Source organism: Ascaphus truei, chromosome 4 (genome assembly GCF_040206685.1).
Source record: "Ascaphus truei isolate aAscTru1 chromosome 4, aAscTru1.hap1, whole genome shotgun sequence".
NCBI classification, from domain to species: domain Eukaryota; kingdom Metazoa; phylum Chordata; class Amphibia; order Anura; family Ascaphidae; genus Ascaphus; species Ascaphus truei.
This window is the reverse complement of record NC_134486.1, coordinates 312,955,081-312,975,268: the sequence shown is the minus strand read 5'-3', so window position 1 is coordinate 312,975,268 and position 20,188 is coordinate 312,955,081. Positions and strand designations below refer to the sequence as shown.

Genomic DNA, 20,188 nt, shown 5'->3' with positions numbered 1-20,188 from the left:
TGGAACACACTACAGCATATCACAGAGGAGACAGAGGTGTAGTTGCAGCTCCCCATCCGGACGCGGAAGGCGAGATTCCCTACGACTATACACCACACTGTCCCCCCCTTGCTTTTATCTTCCCACAGAAGCGTTTGGTTTCTTTTTTTGTTTTTATTTTTCTCATGTTTTTTATTAAAGTTAGTTTTTACCCTCCAGACCTTAGTGTCTTATATCTGTGCTAACCCCATCTTCACCATTAGCTACATCAGGAACAGAAGAGCAAAGATACCGCTAGAAGTGTGTACTCACACTGGCCCGTGTGAGTATTGTGTTATATTTACAATTTATACTCTTGTACCCCACCCTTCCATCACCTGTTACTGATTGGGCAATACCCCCAAATGAACAAGATACCAAGATAAGAGTACACTCACACTAGCCCGTGTGAGTGCCAGATTATAATATATATATCTTTTTGGTGGTCCATAAACACGCCATCCTCCTTCTCATTGACTTATATATGTATATGTGTTAACCTTATCCTCCTTTCTGTTTACACGAGAGGAAATCCCCCTGGAGCAACACTCTGAACCATCGAAGCAAGCGGCCTACATACCAAGAAGAAGAACCCACACTGCAAGGAGAAAAACCTCATTAGAAGCCCACGGTATTCCAAAAGAAACCTTGATGCGACTGGGCTTACACAAGGCCGTGTAAGTTACACATTTTTATTTTACCTTCTCACCAACACAAAAAAACCCATGTGTATTTATCCTTCCAATTAGACATTAGCCACCTGAGCTACCACACTCGCTCAGGATATAACTGCTTTATTTTAAGAGCAATTACTAGATCTACAACACTGCCTGTTTCCAACTATTGTGCTCCCCCATCCTTTTTGTATTCATTGCCTATAAGGGTCCTGGATAGATCCTGCTGGGGTTCCGAGTCACAAGACGACATCACTGGAAAACCACTTACCACTCTTTTTACACTTCCGCACATCAGATAAGTCATACAGAGATAGCGCCCGGGTACCTCCCCAAACAACTCACTCAGTGACCTAAACAACGTCAGATTAAATCCCTGTGGTAAACTGAACAGCCTTTAGTGTACAGTATATATGATGTTAGGGGGAATGCTGCTTTTTGATGTCATTAGCATTAACAGCCGGAAATCACCATACATTATTTAAGGCGTAGCACTGGGTTAACGTTAGGCTATTTGCTTTAGTGGATAAGCGTTACAAACAACCTCATGTTAATTTAGGTTAAATAGCCTAATGGAGCTTAGTGTATCTGGCTATAACTTCCATTCACTTGATTGGGAGATAAGGCGTGCTAAAGCTTAGCACGCTTCAGTTAGTCTGGGTCTATGGGCTTTAGATATCAGGGGAGTAGGGTTATATAACCCTGACGCAAGGGTAAGTGCTACAAACATAAATAGAAATGGTGCAAGATATGAAGGAAATTATGTGAAACCATAGAGGCTGATACTAGTATTGCAGATACTATAAGCATAGAAGGAAATAAGCACGTGTAATAGGATTCCTAAAAGGTTTCAGGTAGGCGTCCTTGAGGAAGACATTTTTAGCTGAAAATATTGGCTAAGGACAGGTGGGGCTGTTATGGATTACAGGTAGCACAGGTACATACTGCTGCGGCCGAGTTTATTCGAGCATTTGCCCGTTCTCGGCCGCAGCAGTTACCTGGCGCGCGCCGGAGGGTGCCGGGCACGCGCCGAAGCAGCGGAGGAGAGGCCCGCCGATCGCGGCTTCCCCCTCTCCTCTCCGGGTCCGCCGGGTCCCCCGGAACCCCCTGCCGCCGTCCCCCACATCGCGGGACACCAGGGCTCCCTCGGGGAGCCCTGGACGTGCGTGCAGGGGGTGCAGGCACCCGATGACGCGTGACCGCGCATCGGAGACGCGCGGCACACCGAGGGGCTGCCACTTGCAAGCCGGGAAATCTCCCGGCTTGCGGTACTGGCCACACTGCAATAAAGTGTGTCGCCAGTGTACATAGCATACATATGTCTTAGTACAGCTTTGAGCATACTGTCGCATATGGCACAAAAGAGTGTTTTATATATTCAATTAAAATGACAGTCTTATTAATTATAGAGTATTTCCAAACAGTGTACTACCTCAAAATTTAGCATGTTGACATTTTTGTTGCCATAAAGGCAATTTTATACAATGGAAGGTACAGTTGGAGACATTTAAACACTTTGTCATCATTCCATAAGGACACAAAAAATTATCTCACAAAGGTCTAAGACTTCATAAAAATCAAGTATCCAGTGAGAATTTTGAGATATTTTAAAGGGTGCAATCCCTCCTACGATCAATGTGTATTAATGTTCAAGGAGTCTCATCTGGGCTCATCGTTGATAGCTTTTAAATCAAATCTGAAACCTATAAGTATTTTTTAAATATTTTTTTAAGTCAGACTTGGGAGGGGTTTGATTTTCTCCGACTGCTCCCTTTTATGTGACGACACTGGGATCAGCAAGTGCTTGTAGAACCAGAATCTCACCTCACCATCTCCCTTGAACTTTATTGGCTCTTTGATTAGAACAGGAACAAGAAAACGCTCGACCGACCAACACTTTCCCATTCAGAGGGAAATTAAGAAATGTGATTTGTAACTAATTTCCCCCCAAAAATGAAATCCGCCAAATGTTTGTTTTCTGGCTGACTATGTGGGATTGCACATTTAAGTTTAGTTTATAAACATGGTAGCCTGAAACTTGTGATGATTTTCAGAATTTCCCATGCAAAGGAACCAAAAATGTTTTCTTTGGGATTGTCATGCTGTGCTCACCACAAACTAGGCGGGACCACGGTGCTGAGGTGGGAATGGATTTTACGCCACCCACAGCCATAGGGACACGTCTTGAGTGTACAGTAGATTAGTCTGGATATCCGGGCCGTGGCAGGAGAGGTACGGTTAATAGAAGGTACTGTTAGCCAAGTCCGGGGTTAGAGAGAGGAACGTAGTCGTATTACCGTAACCCAAGGTCGGGAGCGGAGAGAGCGGAGTAGTCGTATTGCCCTAAGCCAAGACCAGATGCCAGAGGTTCGGAGACGTCGTATTGCCGTAAGCCAAGTTCGGATGCCAGAGGTTCGGAGAAGTCATATTGCCGTAATCCAGAGGTCGGGTGCCAGAGGTTCGGAGTAGTCGAGGAGGAAGCCGGTTCGGAACACAGGGTCAGGACTAAAAGATAAGACAGGACTAGGGAGGCAGAGAGTAATGAGAACAGCAACAGGTTCTATTCTCAGCCGAAGTGCCAGTGGCACAGCTGAGCATATGTACAGTAGGTGGAAGGGTCCAATAACAGAGCAGCAGTGTGGAGGTGTGTATCAGCGTGAGCCTGTGAGAGGAGGCAGATTCCAGATGAGCTCCCCGGGGTGGAGTTTGAGGGCAGAGTTAGCGATTTGCGCGTGCCCGCCGTCCGGGACTTTGTGCCTTTAAGAGGCTGGAGCGGGTGCACGAGCGCGTGAGAGAGGCATGCCGAGCGCCGGGGGAAGCGGCGGGACCCCCGGAGCCAGGAGCGGGGATGGAGGCAGTGCAGGGAGCCGACACAGGTGAGTGGGGAGCGTGCCGAGGGTGGCGTGGCTCCCCGAGCCTTACAGGGATGATATTTGTTGAAATAAGCTAAATACCCAGACAAACTGTGTACAGTAAAAGTACACATGAATAAGACGCCTGTGTGGTTTGAGCCAACAGATCAAACATATAAAACTTTCAGCTGCAGTTCCTTCTTCAAACAACAATTAGTGGCTAAGTATTTGTCTTAAGAGTAGATAGAGATGGGCGATTTTTATTTTGCTGATTTGGATCTGTTTCGGATCCGCCAGTTCCTTTGATCCGTGGAGTTTCACCGATCAGTCTCAAAAAGGCAAATTCGGATTTGTTTTTTTATTTTAGAGAGAAATCCAAAATCTGTGGGCGGATTGATTAAAAATCTGGACACGGATTAATCCGCGGAGGGGATATCTCTTTCTCTCTCTTCAGATTAATCCGTGTGGGAATTTTTACCAATTTGGCCATGGATTGTGGAATTTGCGCATCGGATTCTTAAAAATCTGTCCACATGCTATCCAATGTAGAAAAAAGAACTGGCGCACAGCCAATAAGTGGGTCACCAATGGTAAAAGATGCGACCCCCTGACCTCCCCCCCCCCCGAGTACATATAACAAATACACCCACGCCCCCCCAATACATATGCAAAATACCCCCACCTCCCCAATACATATCCAAAATACCCTCACCTCCCCAATACATATCCAAAATACCCCCAACTCCGCAATACATATAAAATATACCCCACCTCCCCAATACATATACAAAATACCCCCATCTCCGCAATACATATAAAATATACCCCACCTCCGCAATACATATGCAAAATACCCCCACCTCCCCAATACATATACAAAATATCCCCACCTCCCCAATATATATACAAAACACCCCCACCTCCCCAATACATATACAAAATACCCCCAACGCCACAATACATATAAAATATACCCCCACCTCCCCAATACATATACAAAATACCCCCACCTCTGCAATACATATAAAATATACACCCACCTCCCCAATACATATACAAAATACCCCCAACTCCGCAATACATATACAAAATACCCCCATCTCCCCAATATATATACAAAATACCCCCACCTCCCCAATACATATACAAAATAAATCCACCACCCCAATACATATAAAATTCAGACTTAACTTGGGGATAGTGTAAGGTCGGGCCTGGTGGCTGCGGGGGGAGGGGGGGCAGTGGCTGTGGTGTGGGGGCAGTGGATGTGGAGGTAGGGCAGTGGATGTAGAGGGAGGGCAGTGGATGCGGCCCCCCCCCATATCATCATAAATATTATTCCCCCCTCCTCCCTATCATCATCTCATCTCATTCTGGCCCCCCATCAACATCATCTCATCCTGGCCCCCCATCATCTTCATCTCATCTCATCCTGGCCCCCCATCATCATGATCTCATCTCCTCAGACTGGCCACCATCACCATCTTATCCCCCTCCCCATTTCATCATCTTATTCTCCCCCCCCCCATCATCATCTCATCCTGGTCCCCCATCATCATCATATCTCATCTCCCCAAGCTGGCCCCCATAATCATCTTATCCCCATCCCCCATAATCATCTTATCCCCATCCCCCATATTATCATCATCTTATTCCCCCCATCATCATCTCATCCTGGCCCCCATCATCATTTAATTTCCCTAGACTGGACCCCTCATCATCTTATCCCCCCCCATCATCCTCATCCTCTCATCTCCCCAGGCTGGCCTCATCTTATTCCACACCCAACCCCCCCATATTTTGTCCTTACCTTATTTCCTGGCAGGACGCAGACATCACCGACCAGTCTCTGGGCCGCCAGGGGTGTGGGCTCCATCCCCGCTGTCCTCCGATTGGCCGTCCTCTCCTCCAGTCAGGGACTGCGCCCGGCCAACATCCACGGCCCGCCCTCCAATCTCAGCACAGAACATCCAGCCGCACTCCCGCTTGCCACTGCCTCTGCCGCCCTCGTGCTTGCCGCTGCTTTTGCCGCTCTCGCGCTTGTCACCACAGCCTGCAACAATAATAATACCGGACACGTCCATGTCCGGTATTACCTCCAATTTTATACTGGATCAGAACTACTGGCCTGTCCGGGTGAAAACCGGACACCTGGCAACCCTAATGGTGTCGTGAAACTGTATACAAAAATAATTATTAAACATTTAAACATCACTGACTTTTTGTAAAGGCATAAATCCCTTACTATCACCGTATAAAACCTGCCACTGTTCAGATTGTTCCAACGTGGGCCTGCACTTTTAAGGATGATTAAATATGTTTGAAAGAAGCCAAATACAGTGGCATGCTTTCTGTGAACTATTTTATATGCCTCTTTAATAGTGAATTATGAATCCCCCTGCTTTGCAAGATACCTCTCATAATCTAAAACAAAGTTTGTTTCTTTACATATGTAGCCCTTTTTCTGACCCTCCCAAAGGAACTACTGGTCACTGTATAACACCTGCGGCTCCAGGAGATCTGAGCCTCCGCTAGCTGGGAGCCTGGGGTAATACTTACACATTTACATAGCGCAGCGCCTCCACTTACCCAGGATCCCCGTGACGTGAGATTCCCCTGGGCAAGAAATACAACAACACACATCCACTGTATAGATAATAACTAATACTTTACTAACGTGCATAGAAAACATAACACAACATAACCTGCACAGAATGACGGGTGTCCCTCTCTGGAGGAAACACTAGCTACTGCGTCTCGCAGGACGCTTCCCCAACACTAGGTGATCCCACCGAGTGTCCATAGACTCCCACCCAATGTCCCGCACTCTTGCAGAAAGGCAATGGGTGACTGCACAGTCACAATTACACTAAGGGCCCGTTGGTGCACTTGTGATTGTATAGTACCTGCCGAGCACTCCAGTACTCGGATCAGCAACCGCTTCACAAAGGATCCGTCGCTCGGTGATTGCGTCTGATCCCAAAAGGTTCTTTGCACGAGGACCGCCAAGGGCGATCTCACCCTGGAAATAGTCTCTGTGAGCCCCGACTTGGGCCCGAACCTCTTAGCAGGAACCGCAGCGTCCGCTGTGTCCCTATCTAATCTAACACTACTGTGACAGGATCCCTAACCTAGGGCCTGTCCCTGTAGCACCACAAACTGGGGAGTGAGGACCTATCTGGGACCTAAGGGGTTAATGGCCTGTCCCGTTCCCCTAACTCTTCCCAGTCCTAACTGTAACTAACAACTAGCCTCGCAGCAACACACTGCACACACTGCACTCGGTACATGCAGCAACAACATGCAGCAACAACACACAACACACGCTGCACACACTGTGCTTACTTGTCAGCGCTCACAGCACTACCAGCCGTGACACTGACAAGCCTGTACCCTCTCACACCTAAGGGCAGCCTCCCTATCTCGGGCCGTCCCTTATCAATTACCCACTACCCTAACAGGGATTGGGGCCTGCCTGGGACTTGGGAATCCTTACCTGGTGCAGGAGCCACTTGCTCCTTACACCCTTCCTTCCCCTTCATACTCCCAGCTCCAACTGCTGTAAGTGACAGAGCCCTTATCCTTAGGCTATCCCTGGCAACACTTACTTCACTGAGCGACTCAGAGCTATCTTGGGCCTTGGGGGCTGCTGGCCTAGTACAGGGAGTCCCTGACTCCTGTACCCTACCTCCTTCCCTTGGCTGCGCCTCGCTCTGACTGACTTGCGTGCTCCAAGCCCGCGAAATGTATCCTTTCTGGCCGTCTGGGAATCCTTGGCCCTCATTGGCCACTATCAGACACCTGGTGCCTGCCTCCCTATGCCTCCTGGGAGTTGTAGTTCCCAGGAGGCTGCTATAGCATTGGGGCCGTGTGCGCATTTCTCCTGCGCATGCGTGATCTGTCTGGGTCCTTCCCTGCGCCTGCTGGTCACTGCGCATGCGCGAACTATCGCGCAATGGCGGCGCCCTGTTCCCCGAGCCGCCGGGACCTCAGCAACGCGATCGCGGCCCTAACAACGGGCCGCTCGCGTCCCCGGTAACCGGCCGCATCAGGGAACAGCGCACGGCTCCCTGCATTAGCCCCCACCCTCGCGTTATGCCGGCGGGTCCGTCAGTGGCGCCGGTGGCACCCGCGATCGCTCGGCACTCGCGGAGGGGGCTGTCAGAGGAGGAAAACAGACCGGGGTTACACATAGATAATGAGACGCATTTAAAACGACAGAGAAAAACTATTTGTCATTTATGGTCATCAAGGAAATTAAGGGTAATTAAGATTATGTGATAATTAGGCCCAGATACACAAAGGTCAATTATTGACTTAACGAGGCGTTAACTGCTAACTGGTAGTCAAAGCTCACTAACGCAGTGTTGAAACAACACGTGGAGAGACACCTCAAAAAGGAACACACCTGAGATACCTGGGAGATATGCTAATAGCTAATAGCTAATAGGAGTAATTGAAATATAATATTAGCAAATCTCCCAGGTGCTCCCTTTTAAAATCGAGCTCTCTCTCCTCCCCCCCCCCCCTACCCCTTAAGATGGCGTTAAGGCAATTGGTATGTATCTATATCTTTATAGCGCCATAAATCACAGCAGTAATACACGTGACAATCATATAAATAACAAATAATAAAAATAACACATAATGAGAAGTGCTTTCAGACATAAGTGACATTTAAGAAAAGGAGTCCCTGCCCCGAAGAGCTTACAATCTAATTGGTAAGTAGGAAGAACGTACAAAGACAGTAGGAAGGTGTTCTGGCAAGTGCATCTGCAGGGGGCCAAGGTTTATGTAAGAGGTATATCCTATAGCTAATAGGAGTCATTAAAGTATACTTGGCATATCCTATTAGCAAATCTCATTTGTCAAAATGCACCCTAACCACTTCACTTTGTAATGCTTTGCTGTCACCGCTGGCAGTGACGGGTTAGTTTTAGTCATGGAAGCTGTATTGTCCTGAAGATAACTTGACAGGTTTGCAGTTAGTAATTACTTGTGAAGGTGCCGCTCTACGTTTTTCTTTTTTTTTTTTATATACAGTAAAATCTGAATGTACAGTTCCATAATTATCCAGGTAAGTTTTAGAATAAAGGTGGCCTCGACAGTATATCCATTAACTTTAAAGAAAAAAGTCCTATGGACGAATTCCTTGTTAGTGATGCAATGACATTGTACCAGAGTTTGGAACGAAATGTGCATTTATTTCTCCAACCCCATGAAAGGCATTCGTTAAAACGTGAATATTTACAGAGAATAAGAACCAGTTCAATCATACTTTGGAATGAAAGATTTGATCCCCCCTCTCTCCTGTGCTATCCCTCTCTTCTGCTCTCCCCTCTCTCCTACATTACCTCTCTTCTGCTCTCCGCCTCTCCCCTCTCTCCTGGTCTCCCCTGCTTTCCCCTCTCTCCTGCACTCCCCCCTCTTCTGCTCTCACCTTCTCTCCTGCACTCCCCCTCTCTTTTGTTCACCCCCCCCCCCCCTCCTCTCCTCCTGCTGCCTCCTGTCTTCTTGGGTAAGAAAATGTTTGAAAACCTACTGTATACATTTTGTTTATGCACCTTTGGCCCTTTCAGGATAATGGATGGTTACCACTTTGTAAAGTATATAAGACATTTTAAGATTAATTTCTGCATTTTTTTTCCTTTGGAAATATTACTTTTTGTTATTTAAAAAAAATATGGAAAAAATGTTTCCACACAAAGGAGATAAATGAATAGAATATATAAGGTGAAAGACAAACATTTCACCTTTTCTGCTTCCAGGCTCCCCATTTACAGTATCTCTTTGTGTACTGGTATTTTTCTCATTTTTCGGAGGAAGGCTAAATAGCTGCGGTGAGATGTCCCACCCCGATGATTCTTATCATCTACTGAGACTATGTAACTTATTTTTATGTTATTTTGCTTTCCACCTCAGTATACCTTACTATACTATATATACTACTACTATACCGTACTATACTATATATACTACTACTATACCTTACTATACTATATATACTACTACTATACCGTACTATACTATATATACTACTACTATACCTTACTATACTATATATACTACTACTACTATACCATACTATACTATATATACTACTACTATACCTTACTATACTATATATACTACTACTATACCTTACTATATTAATTTTATTTCTTGCTCCATGTGGAATAAATCCTTTTGATCTTTCAACACTCTATGCAACCACCTTTTTATCAAATAGGGTAAGTCTTTCTGGTACTTATTGGTCATCTGGGTGCACGTTGCGACCACATGATTGCTACCTCTGCTCTCTGTACAAGAGCCTGCAGTGCCATGAATACCAATCTGACCCACTGTCCGAGGCAGACTCGGACATCAGGCAGTTAATGGGGTTAACTAATGCTAGGAATCATTGATATGTTTTTTTTATTTTTTCATCAAGGTGAGTTTTGAGACGGGACTTGGATGCAAATGAAAACCAATATCGATTGAGATTCTCTCTACCGCAATTATTATCTTGCAATTAGGAAGTGACATTCAACATAATAAGCTTGTTAATGTTATGAGACATTTACATAGGTTTTTCCCCCAAAGGTGTGCATACATTTTTAGTGGTTAGGTAGGGTACTGCATGCAATACATTATAGTCAATTAATTACAATCTTTGTTAATCTTGTGTACAGAAGTGTAAACTTGTCAAGTTGTGGGGTTGATTTCCCATGTACATCATCCAATAGCTGTTGTAGGTTTTGAGCAACTGTTTACTAGGAGATCTAATCCTGATGACATAGGGTCTATGTATCAAGAAAGTGGTCTGTGCTAATGCATTTGCATAGAGAAATAAAACATTTGAGTCAAGAAGGAATTTAAGTTTTCCCATTTGAGACATCATTGGACAATGTTTCACTGGACTTTTTTGTTTGTTTTTCTTTGGATACAAATATAGAATAAATATCTGCCATCTACATTTCACTTAGGTTGAACTTGATGGACATATGTATTTTTTCAACCTCATCTATTATGTAACTATGTAACTCTCTGAAACGTAAGATATTTATCTATAAATATAAATATATATATATATATATTTCACTAAGTATGTCGTCATATCCCTTTGTGATAGGCTGAGCGGCCTGTCACTTAACTAGGGACAGCAAAATAAGACTGCAATTCCCTTCCCCTATGTGTTTGACAGAGCGGCCACACACTCCCCCAGGAAACACTGGGGGAGGGATTTTAATGGCAATGGCGGTTCAGAGAGAGTGACAGGTGTTAATGTCCTAATTAATGTTATATATATATATATATATATATATATATATATATATATATATATATATATATATATATATATGTGTAGCCCTTTTTGTGAACCGGCCTGACCCACCCAATCTCACATTGGCCCCTTGTGGTCTAACCGGTCCCTTTTTATCTGAACACCTTTCCTAAGGGACTACTGGTAACTGTATCACACCTGTGGCTCCAGGAGATCTGAGCCTCCGCTAGCTGGGAGCCTGGGGAAACCCTTACCATTTACCTGGTGCAGCGCCTCCACTTACCCAGGATCCCCGTTATGAAAGATAGTCCTGGGTAAGAAATACAATAACACACGTATACGATAAAACAATAACTAACACTTTACTTGAGAACATATAACACAGTACATAACATCATGCTCTATCCGCATCACCTTAACCATATCACCTCAGCCCAATGTCTGGTGTTCCCACCCAGTGTCCTGTGATCCCCCACACCCAATGTCCCGTACTCCTACGGAGGTCGTGGGTGACTGCGCAGTCACTAAATTACAAATAAAGACAAACTTACTTCAGGAGAGAGGTCCGGCTCCTCCTCTTCTTCCTCTGCTGGTTCCGCCGCCTGGGGCAGGATAGGCTTTAGGAACCAGGCCCCACAACACTCACATTGAGGCTCCCACGCCAGTGCCTCCCTCTGGGAACAGCCACATTTGAGGCCAAAACACTGGGTAAACGTTTCTCCGTCTACCTCAGTTGACCTGAAACCTAGCTGTAACTGGGACGGTTCGACTCCCTCTTTAAGGGCTTCACTCAGGCAGGGGCACATTAGCACCGTGACCTCTATTCCTGGCAATTTCCAGGGCTCATACACATCAGGGTGTAACCCCTGGCAGTCTCTCTCATCCTCGGGGAGGGAACACTCCATTTCTGCAACAGTGTCCTCTGCCGCTGGCGGTTTGGGTTGCAGGAACTGCGCCGCACAGTCAGGACACTTAGGCCCTTGGGTCAGCTCCCCAACGGCACACTCACATTCATTCAGATGGCTGTGCAGGCATTCTTCCCCGTCTACCACTGTCATCGTGAGGGCAACTGATGACTCAGAGGCTCTGTCCATCCAGCCACCCGTCACCTTCCAGTCTTTTAACGCACACGGGCATACCACCATTGGCAAGACTAAATGGGGGGCCCGTATGATTCTATACAGCCAAGGGTGTTTTTCTCGGCATCCCTTGCTTTCCTTAGGGGGAACAGAAATTGCTGATTTCTGCTCAAGACACTCCCTCCCCCTGGTGGACTCTAGAGGAGGAGCAGCACAGTCTTTTGGGGAATGTTGCGAGCTCGGTACTGAGTCACTCACAGTGTGGGGGAGGGGCTCTTGTTTTCCCGCCAGTCCTGGATAACTGTTGGCAACATTTTCCCGCGCGGCCGGGAACTTAGCACGTGGCTTCCTCCGCCTTGAGGGCTTCCCCATGGTGGAACAAAAATAGGACACAATTTATAAAACATATAGGGCACCCCAGGTCTGATATCTCAGCAGCGCCTCCAAATGTAGCCCTTTTTGTGAACCGGCTTGACCCACCCAATCTCACATTGGCCCCTTGTGGTCTAACCGGTCCCTTTTTATCTGAACACCTTTCCTAAGGGACTACTGGTAACTGTATCACACCTGTGGCTCCAGGAGATCTGAGCCTCCGCTAGCTGGGAGCCTGGGGAAACCCTTACCATTTACCTGGTGCAGCGCCTCCACTTACCCAGGATCCCCGTTATGAAAGATAGCCCTGGGTAAGAAATACAATAACACACGTATACGATAAAACAATAACTAACACAGTTAGTTGAGAACATATAACACAGTACATAACATCATGCTCTATCCGCATCACCTTAACCATATCACCTCAGCCCAATGTCTGGTGTTCCCACCCAGTGTCCTGTGATCCCCCACACCCAATGTCCCGTACTCCTACGGAGGTCGTGGGTGACTGCGCAGTCACTAAATTATCTGTTAGGCCTGTTGGTGTACATGTGTAGAAATACCTTCCGAGCACTCCGATGCTCGAGCCTGCAACACTCTTCTAAAAGGGTCAGATGGGTGATGCATCCGTCTGATCCTATCCAGGTACTTCTCCAGGAACCCCAACGAGGGTCCCACCGCTTCACGGGAACACAACCGCCTCTCGGTAACACCACCGTCGCACGGGAACAGCAACTGCCGCTATCCCTATCTATCCCTAAAGTGACAGGAACCCTAACCTAGGGCCTGTCCCTGATGAACCGCAACCTGGGGTGGCTTGGGGAAAACTCCTAGGGCCTGTGGAGTAATAACCTGCCCCACTCCCCTAGCTACCCACATCCCTAATCCTCCCTAACCACTAGCTACTCGCTACTCCTAACTGCCTGCAGCAGACACACACTCTCACCGTCAGCCTGCAGACTTCACACACGCTGCACACACTGCACCCAGCACATGCAGCGACAACAAACAGCAATGATACACACACATCCACTGGAACCCGCAGCAAATACCCACTGCACACACTCAGCATCCGCTGCACACCCTGTGCCTATTTGCCAGTGCGCACAGCACTACCCGCTGTGGCACTGCCAAACCTGCACCTTACACACCTAAGGGTGACCTCCTTATCTAGGGCTGTCCCTCTTCAGTTACCCCCTGCCCTTACCGGGAATTGGGGCCTGCCTGGAGACCTAAGGAGAACCCTTACCTGGTACAGGAGCCACTCGCTCCCTGCACCCTTCCTTCTCCTTCCTCTGCCTCTATCGAAAATGTCAAGGCCAAAATCCAGCTATGCATGAAACCTCTAGCAATAAATTGAAATTTATTGCTAGAGGTTTCATGCATAGCTCTGTACGCACAGGGGATCCATGCCTTGTTTTAATCATTTTCTGCTTTTTTTTATCTTGTTCTGTGACAGTTGTTTAATAAAGATATTGTGTATTTTGTAATTCGAAAAGGTATCCTTGAGTGCTTGTGTTTGGGGCTTTCCCTTCTCCTACAATATATATATATATATATATATATATATTATATATATATATATATATATATATAGTATGTAGCTTTGGGCTTCTCTGTTTTTTGTTATATACATTTAGCCACGCCCAGTAGCACTCCGATTGACACATATACATATCTATTATGTGGTAATTTTGGAGGTTTCTTAGAGCTTGCTAAGTATCTGTGTGTTTATTAACTTTGTCCAGCTGGTCTTGGATGTTTTGGAGATTAGTGGCCTCTCCCTCTCAGGGTTTAAGCTTGCTCCTCCCCACATAGCAGGTATTTTTCATGCAGCCGGTTGGGACAGATCAAATGCGATCATTGTTCCTCTAATTCTAGAGGTAAATAAGAATTGTAATCAGTTAGTGTTAGGACCTGTAAATTTGGTCATGTCTTGATGTGGCTTGCAGGCTTAAAAAACTTTGGCCAATGGGTTTAACTAAATTAACCTTTTTCAAGAGATATATAGGTATTTCATGTATTTATTTGTATGTTCTATTGAGAAATACTGTTTCATTATCACTTTGTCTATTTGTGTTGGCCACACAAGCAGGCTTTTTTCACTGGATTCCCCCCTCCTTTTGTATTAATAGACTCATAGGAGCCACGTCAACAGTTTCTGATAGATGAATTTAAAGTATGTTTCTTTGTATTTGTACATGCTTAGCAATCTACTGCAGATGTTTGTGCTTACAGTATTTGTTATCATTTGATACACAGCATTTATGCAAGCTTTTTATTTTTTATTTTAGCCGTTGAAGTTTTCACCAAACTCACTTTGTCACAGATTTATGCCCTTTTATGCATTTTTTTTAAAGAAGCACAGATAAGAGGTAACTTCATTATTTATTGAAAAAATTATAGCCTCTGTAGTATTATAGTAGAAGACTCAATACATTTGGATAATGAACTATTGATCTGAAATGGCATTGATGATTTCTTTAAAAGCTTGACCAAAACTGGAAAGACAATGGCATTGGCTTGTGAATATGGAGAATACTTCACTCCTCAACCCTGATGAAGATCTGTTGATGGACAGAAATGTTGGGCTGATATATAACTCAGAATATATATTTTGATCACATTTTTCATCCTACACGTGCCAGCTATTTGTTTATTAATATTAAACTGCCCTGAATTATAGTCAAGTGATGCTTAGTTTAGACCAGGAGTGGCCAACTCCAGTCTTCAAGGGCCACCAACAGGTCAAGTTTTCAGTATATCCATGCTTCAGCACAGATGACTCAGTCTTTGATAGCCATCTGTGTTGAAGCCGGGATATCCTTTCAAATCTGACCTGTTGGTAGCTCTTGAAGACTGGAGTTGGCTACCCCTGGTGTAGACCATCAACTTTCATTGATGTCATACACTGTATTGAGTGTGGTTGCTAGACCCTTTCTACCTGAAAATCCAGACTAGTGTCTGATCCCTGTGACTTTAGATGTGAATTCCAATGTAATCTAATATGTAAATAATTATGAGTCAACCGATCATTTTAATAGCATTGCAGTTTTACCACTCTCTTTTTTTTCACATATTGGTTCAGCACAATAAATCAGTTATAAATCTTGCACAACAACATTATGAAAAGTTGTTTTTTTTTCCGTTGGGAATTCCTTATATATAGAAAAATGCTTTAAAAATTACCTAAAAATCAAACATCTTGGATAACTGCGTGTAACCCCTTTTTTACTTATACAACAAAAGACAGGGGTGCCCAATGCTACATCCAATTGACAAAACATATATGGTAATACAGTAAGTATAAAGTGTAAATACTTCAATAATAATATTTTTCTTGGTTATGTAGTTAAACCCTTTGGCCAAAGCGTCATAAGCCTGCTTAACAAGTCAAGGTATAACCAAATGTTGCAGGTCCTAACACTAAACTGTACAACTGTACAGCAAAATGGTTAAATTTGGTTATACCTTGACGTTGGTATGGAGGCTTATGACGCTTTGGCCAAAGAGTTTAACTAAATAACCAAGAAAATTTTATTTTTGAAGTATTTACACTTTATACTTATTAACATATATGTTTTGTCAATTGGATGTAGCATTGGGCTCCCCTGTCTTTTGTTGTATACATTTGCCACGTTCAGTAGCACTCCTTTTGAGATATATATGTCCTGGTTACAATATTTCTGTTGGCGGCCCTGCCGGTACCACTTGTCTGTGTCTCTCCAGCTCTGCCTCTCGTTCACATCTTCCTCCTACTCAATCTCTCTTGGCCCCACCTCCTGTGACGTCCTCCTCACTTATTTTCAATCACAGAAATACCTTCCAGTGTTCACAGTCATTGGCCGGAGGGCATGTCCGTCATTATACATCATAAGAGTTCGTAGACGCAGGGGTTACACGCGTATCCTCCTTTATTGTCAATTGGCACAGTAAATTAAAATTGTTAACTATTAAACTCTATGTATATATTATTCTGCTTCTATTGGAGAGGGCTTTAACACAATTTTAAGAACATATTTGCAGACCTTTATGATGTACTGTACATGTACTGTAGTGCCGCCGAGTATTCTAAAACAAATCTGGGGCAATCACCAACAAGACCCAGGTACATGCTGGGTACATGCTGGGTACATGCTGGGTACATGCTGGGTACATGCTGGGTACATGCTGCAACATTTCAGTGACATTTCTACAGACAGACTCATGGCCCATCGGATTAACTGTGGGGGTCCCTGGCAGTCCCATTCAAACTGAATGGGACTGCCAGGGACCCCTGCTGTGTTAATCCAATGGGCCATTAGTCTCTGCAGAAATGTCACTGAAATGTTGCAGCATGTACCCAGCATGTACCCAGCATGTACCCAGCATGTACCCAGCATGTACCTGTGTCTTGTTGGTGATAGCTCCAGATTTTCCAAGGCAAGTTTAAGGCAAGTTTTAGAATACTCATCGGCGCACCTATAGTACTGAAAAGATAAAATGCAGTGATGTACAGTATTACTCAGCTCAAAATAATAATATTTTGTACACAAATTAGCAATGTAGTAAGTAGGTTTCTGTGAACAAATGTAATAATCTTTCATGCAAATACCTACCGTTTTTGGTTTCTTTCAAATTTCAGTGAGGACCCTGAAAAGGGAGATGCATGTTATTCATCGTTAACCCATCTTCACCCCAGTAAATTAAAGTCACCAGCAGGGTAAGGAAATGTATGGATTGTTGGCTGCTGAACACATGGAGGCCTACAATATGTACAGTACTTAGATGATATTTGAATTATGTTTGTTTGAAATAAATGTTGACGATTGTATCATGTTGAATAATGGGTACAATTTTAGTAAAAACAGAATTATATGTATTTTTGTATTTAGAACTAGTGTTGGTAAATTTAAATTTAGTGTAATATGATTTTTAATAGGCATACTGTGAAAATATTACATTTTGTAGAATGAAGCATCCGTGGTGCATAAAATACATTTTTGGTTGATACATTGCAACCTACAGGTAACTCTACACTAGCACTAATAACAGACTCTTTAGTTAAACTTGGTGGGCGATATTGAAGCATTCGTACAGTTATAGGTTGAACTTGATAGACGTATGTCTTTTTTGAACCTTATCTACTATGTAACTTTCTCCTTTTTTTTGGAGGAAATACAATCATTATTTTTTAGAATATACCAGTGCTGTGCGCACGCGTAGCGCATTTCTCCTTTATAACACTGACGGCACAGATTAAAACATTGCAGGTTAGTACATAGGAGCACAAGCGTAATTTTAAATGAGATTTTTGTGCACTAAATTTGTGGTTAAAAAAAGCATTTGTGGCACTCAAAACATAGACCCCGTAGTGACACAAAAGGGAGCAGCTAAAAGAAATCCCACAGCTTTGAAGGTTTGCTTTCAAGTTTAACAGTATTTTAAACTACGTATATGTGTCTCCTTTTTGTTACGAGTTTGTCATTCAGCCAAATTTAACGCCTTCAACATGTCACTGCTAATGGTTCATTTTGTTCCTGGCACACACCGCACATTTAAAAACTATCAAAAACCTGTTTCTGCTTTCTTATTGTCTCCTGGGCATCAGTTTTTGTCATTGTTCTGTTGTCGCTGTTCCCTTTCTCCTCTTCTCTCTTTATTTATATTGCTGTTCTTATCTCTGACGGATATCTGTGCCTGAGTATTATATCAGCTACCTCTCTCACCTCTCCTCTATGCACGTGCAGCAGGAAGTATCCGAGGTCTCCACAAGCTTTCTTCAGCATAAACGTACATATTTGGGGGGGAGTTGATATTATTTTTCTCAGTTTGAGCACCTGATAGAACATTTTGCAATGACAGTTTCTTTGGAATGCAATTTGCTGTACAATCACCTGTGGGTCATATCGCAGTATCAACCAACAGCATGTATCGCTATTATCTTTATGAAAAACCCTGCAAGTCCATATTGTTTGTCCCCATAGCTTTATTTAGTGAGAAAAAAAAGTGTTGTCTCTCTTTTTTTTTTGTACTGTAATAATAAATAATGGGTAACCATAATTGTGTCTTGCAGATAAGCCATGTGTAAGAAGAGGAAAGACGTACTCCCGTATGCTGGATGTGAAGAGTCCTGCACAAAGTGAATGTTTCCAAATGAAGAATTTGGGCAAAGTGAGGATGAACACAATCTAAAGCCTGACCTTCCTTTCCCATTCCCTGTGAGGAAGATGAATTATACAAATTGCACAACAGAAAGCAAATCAAAAACAGTAACAGAAAAGATGCTCATTTCCGTAACATTGGCCGTAATTACCACTCTAACTACGCTGTTGAATTCTGCTGTCATTCTTGCAATTTGCACAACCAAGAAATTACATCAGCCGGCAAACTACTTAATATGCTCGTTAGCTGTTACAGATTTCCTAGTTGCCATCTTAGTTATGCCTTTAAGCATTGCCTACATAGTGATGGATACTTGGACTCTTGGTTATGTGATCTGTGAGATATGGCTTAGTGTTGATATGACCTGCTGTACTTGTTCAATTCTTCATTTATGTGTGATTGCACTTGATAGGTACTGGGCAATTACTGATGCAATTGAATATGCCAGGAAAAGGACAGTAAAAAGAGCTGGAGTGATGATCTTAGCAGTATGGATCATTTCTGTTTTCATTTCCCTACCACCATTGTTTTGGAGGAATCAACATAACAGCAGCAATCCAAGTATGTGTATAATTCAACATGACCATATCATCTATACAATATACTCCACGTTTGGGGCATTTTATATACCCTTGACTTTGATACTTATTTTATACTATAGAATTTATCATGCCGCAAAGAGCCTTTACCAAAAAAGAGGTTCCAGCCGACACTTAAGTAACAGGAGCAGTGACAGTCAACATTCATTTGCCCATTGCAAACTCACGCAGACGTTCTGTGTATCAGACTTCTCCACTTCCGATCCCACCATAGAATTTGAGAAGATGAATGCTTCTGTGAGGACCCCGCCATATGATAATGACATTGACTTGGTGGGGGACCGCCAGCAACAGATCTCCAGTTCACGGGAGCGGAAGGCGGCGAGAATCCTTGGGCTTATTTTAGGTGCTTTCATGATGAGCTGGTTGCCTTTTTTTATGAAGGAGCTTCTTGTAGGGCTTCACCTTTGTACTGTGTCTCCAGCAGTGGCTGACTTTTTAACATGGTTGGGCTATGTGAATTCTCTCATCAACCCACTGCTTTACACGAGTTTCAATGATGATTTTAAACTAGCCTTTAAAAAACTTGTCAGATGCAAAGACCACTCTTAAAAAACACAAGTATCCATGCACGACATCTGACTGTCTTCTAGGCCTTACGAATGACAAAATATATATAATGGAAGATTGGCTTTTAGTAAAAGGAATTGTAATGACCGATTTTCTTTTCTTTTGCTTGGTGTTTTCTTTATGTCCTGTAACTTACAATGCAGTTTTCTACCTCTGTTGTTACTTAACATAATAAATGTTAAATGCCTAATGCAATATGTCCAGTGTTAATGACAAGGGATTGGTACTATTGTTACATTTTAACATACGATTGTAAGACAAAAAAACATTGCAACATTTGCAATTTTAATTAAGTAAGGCTGTGGCCACGCTGCCGCTGACTGCGCTGACCGCGCGGTGCTTGGCGAGGTTACACCTCGCAATTTACATTTTGATGTCCCTGCTCACGCGGTGCATGCGGGCTCATGCCCGAGCACACACGCTCACCCACGCTTGGCGCTTACATAAACAAAAAAAAGTGAAGTTGAACCGCGCTCAGCTTGCCTGCAATCGCCCCCCCCCCCCCCCCCGCGCACGCTTGTGAAATAGCGCGGACACCCGGCGCTCCTGCTTTGAGAGCTAGTGACGTCACCGCTCTCCAAGCATGAGCGCCGGGTGTCCGTGCCAGCGGGCC

The 20,188-nt window shown here is 44.1% G+C and overlaps 1 protein-coding gene across 3 annotated transcripts in view; it reads left to right on the top strand.

Annotated features, from left to right (window-relative positions):
* Positions 1-19,725, top strand: part of HTR1E (5-hydroxytryptamine receptor 1E) — a 120,851-nt gene extending 101,126 nt beyond the window's left edge. For 2 of the 3 annotated variants that reach the window (XM_075597861.1, XM_075597863.1), the window contains exon 2: positions 18,318-19,725. In XM_075597861.1, coding sequence (XP_075453976.1) covers positions 18,388-19,557 — 1,170 coding nt within the window. In that variant the 5' untranslated portion in view covers positions 18,318-18,387 and the 3' untranslated portion in view covers positions 19,558-19,725. Of the gene's footprint in view, positions 1-16,884; positions 16,965-18,317 lie in introns of those variants that run through there. The other variant, XM_075597862.1, reaches the window with a different exon arrangement.
* The last annotated feature ends 463 nt before the right edge of the window (positions 19,726-20,188 follow it).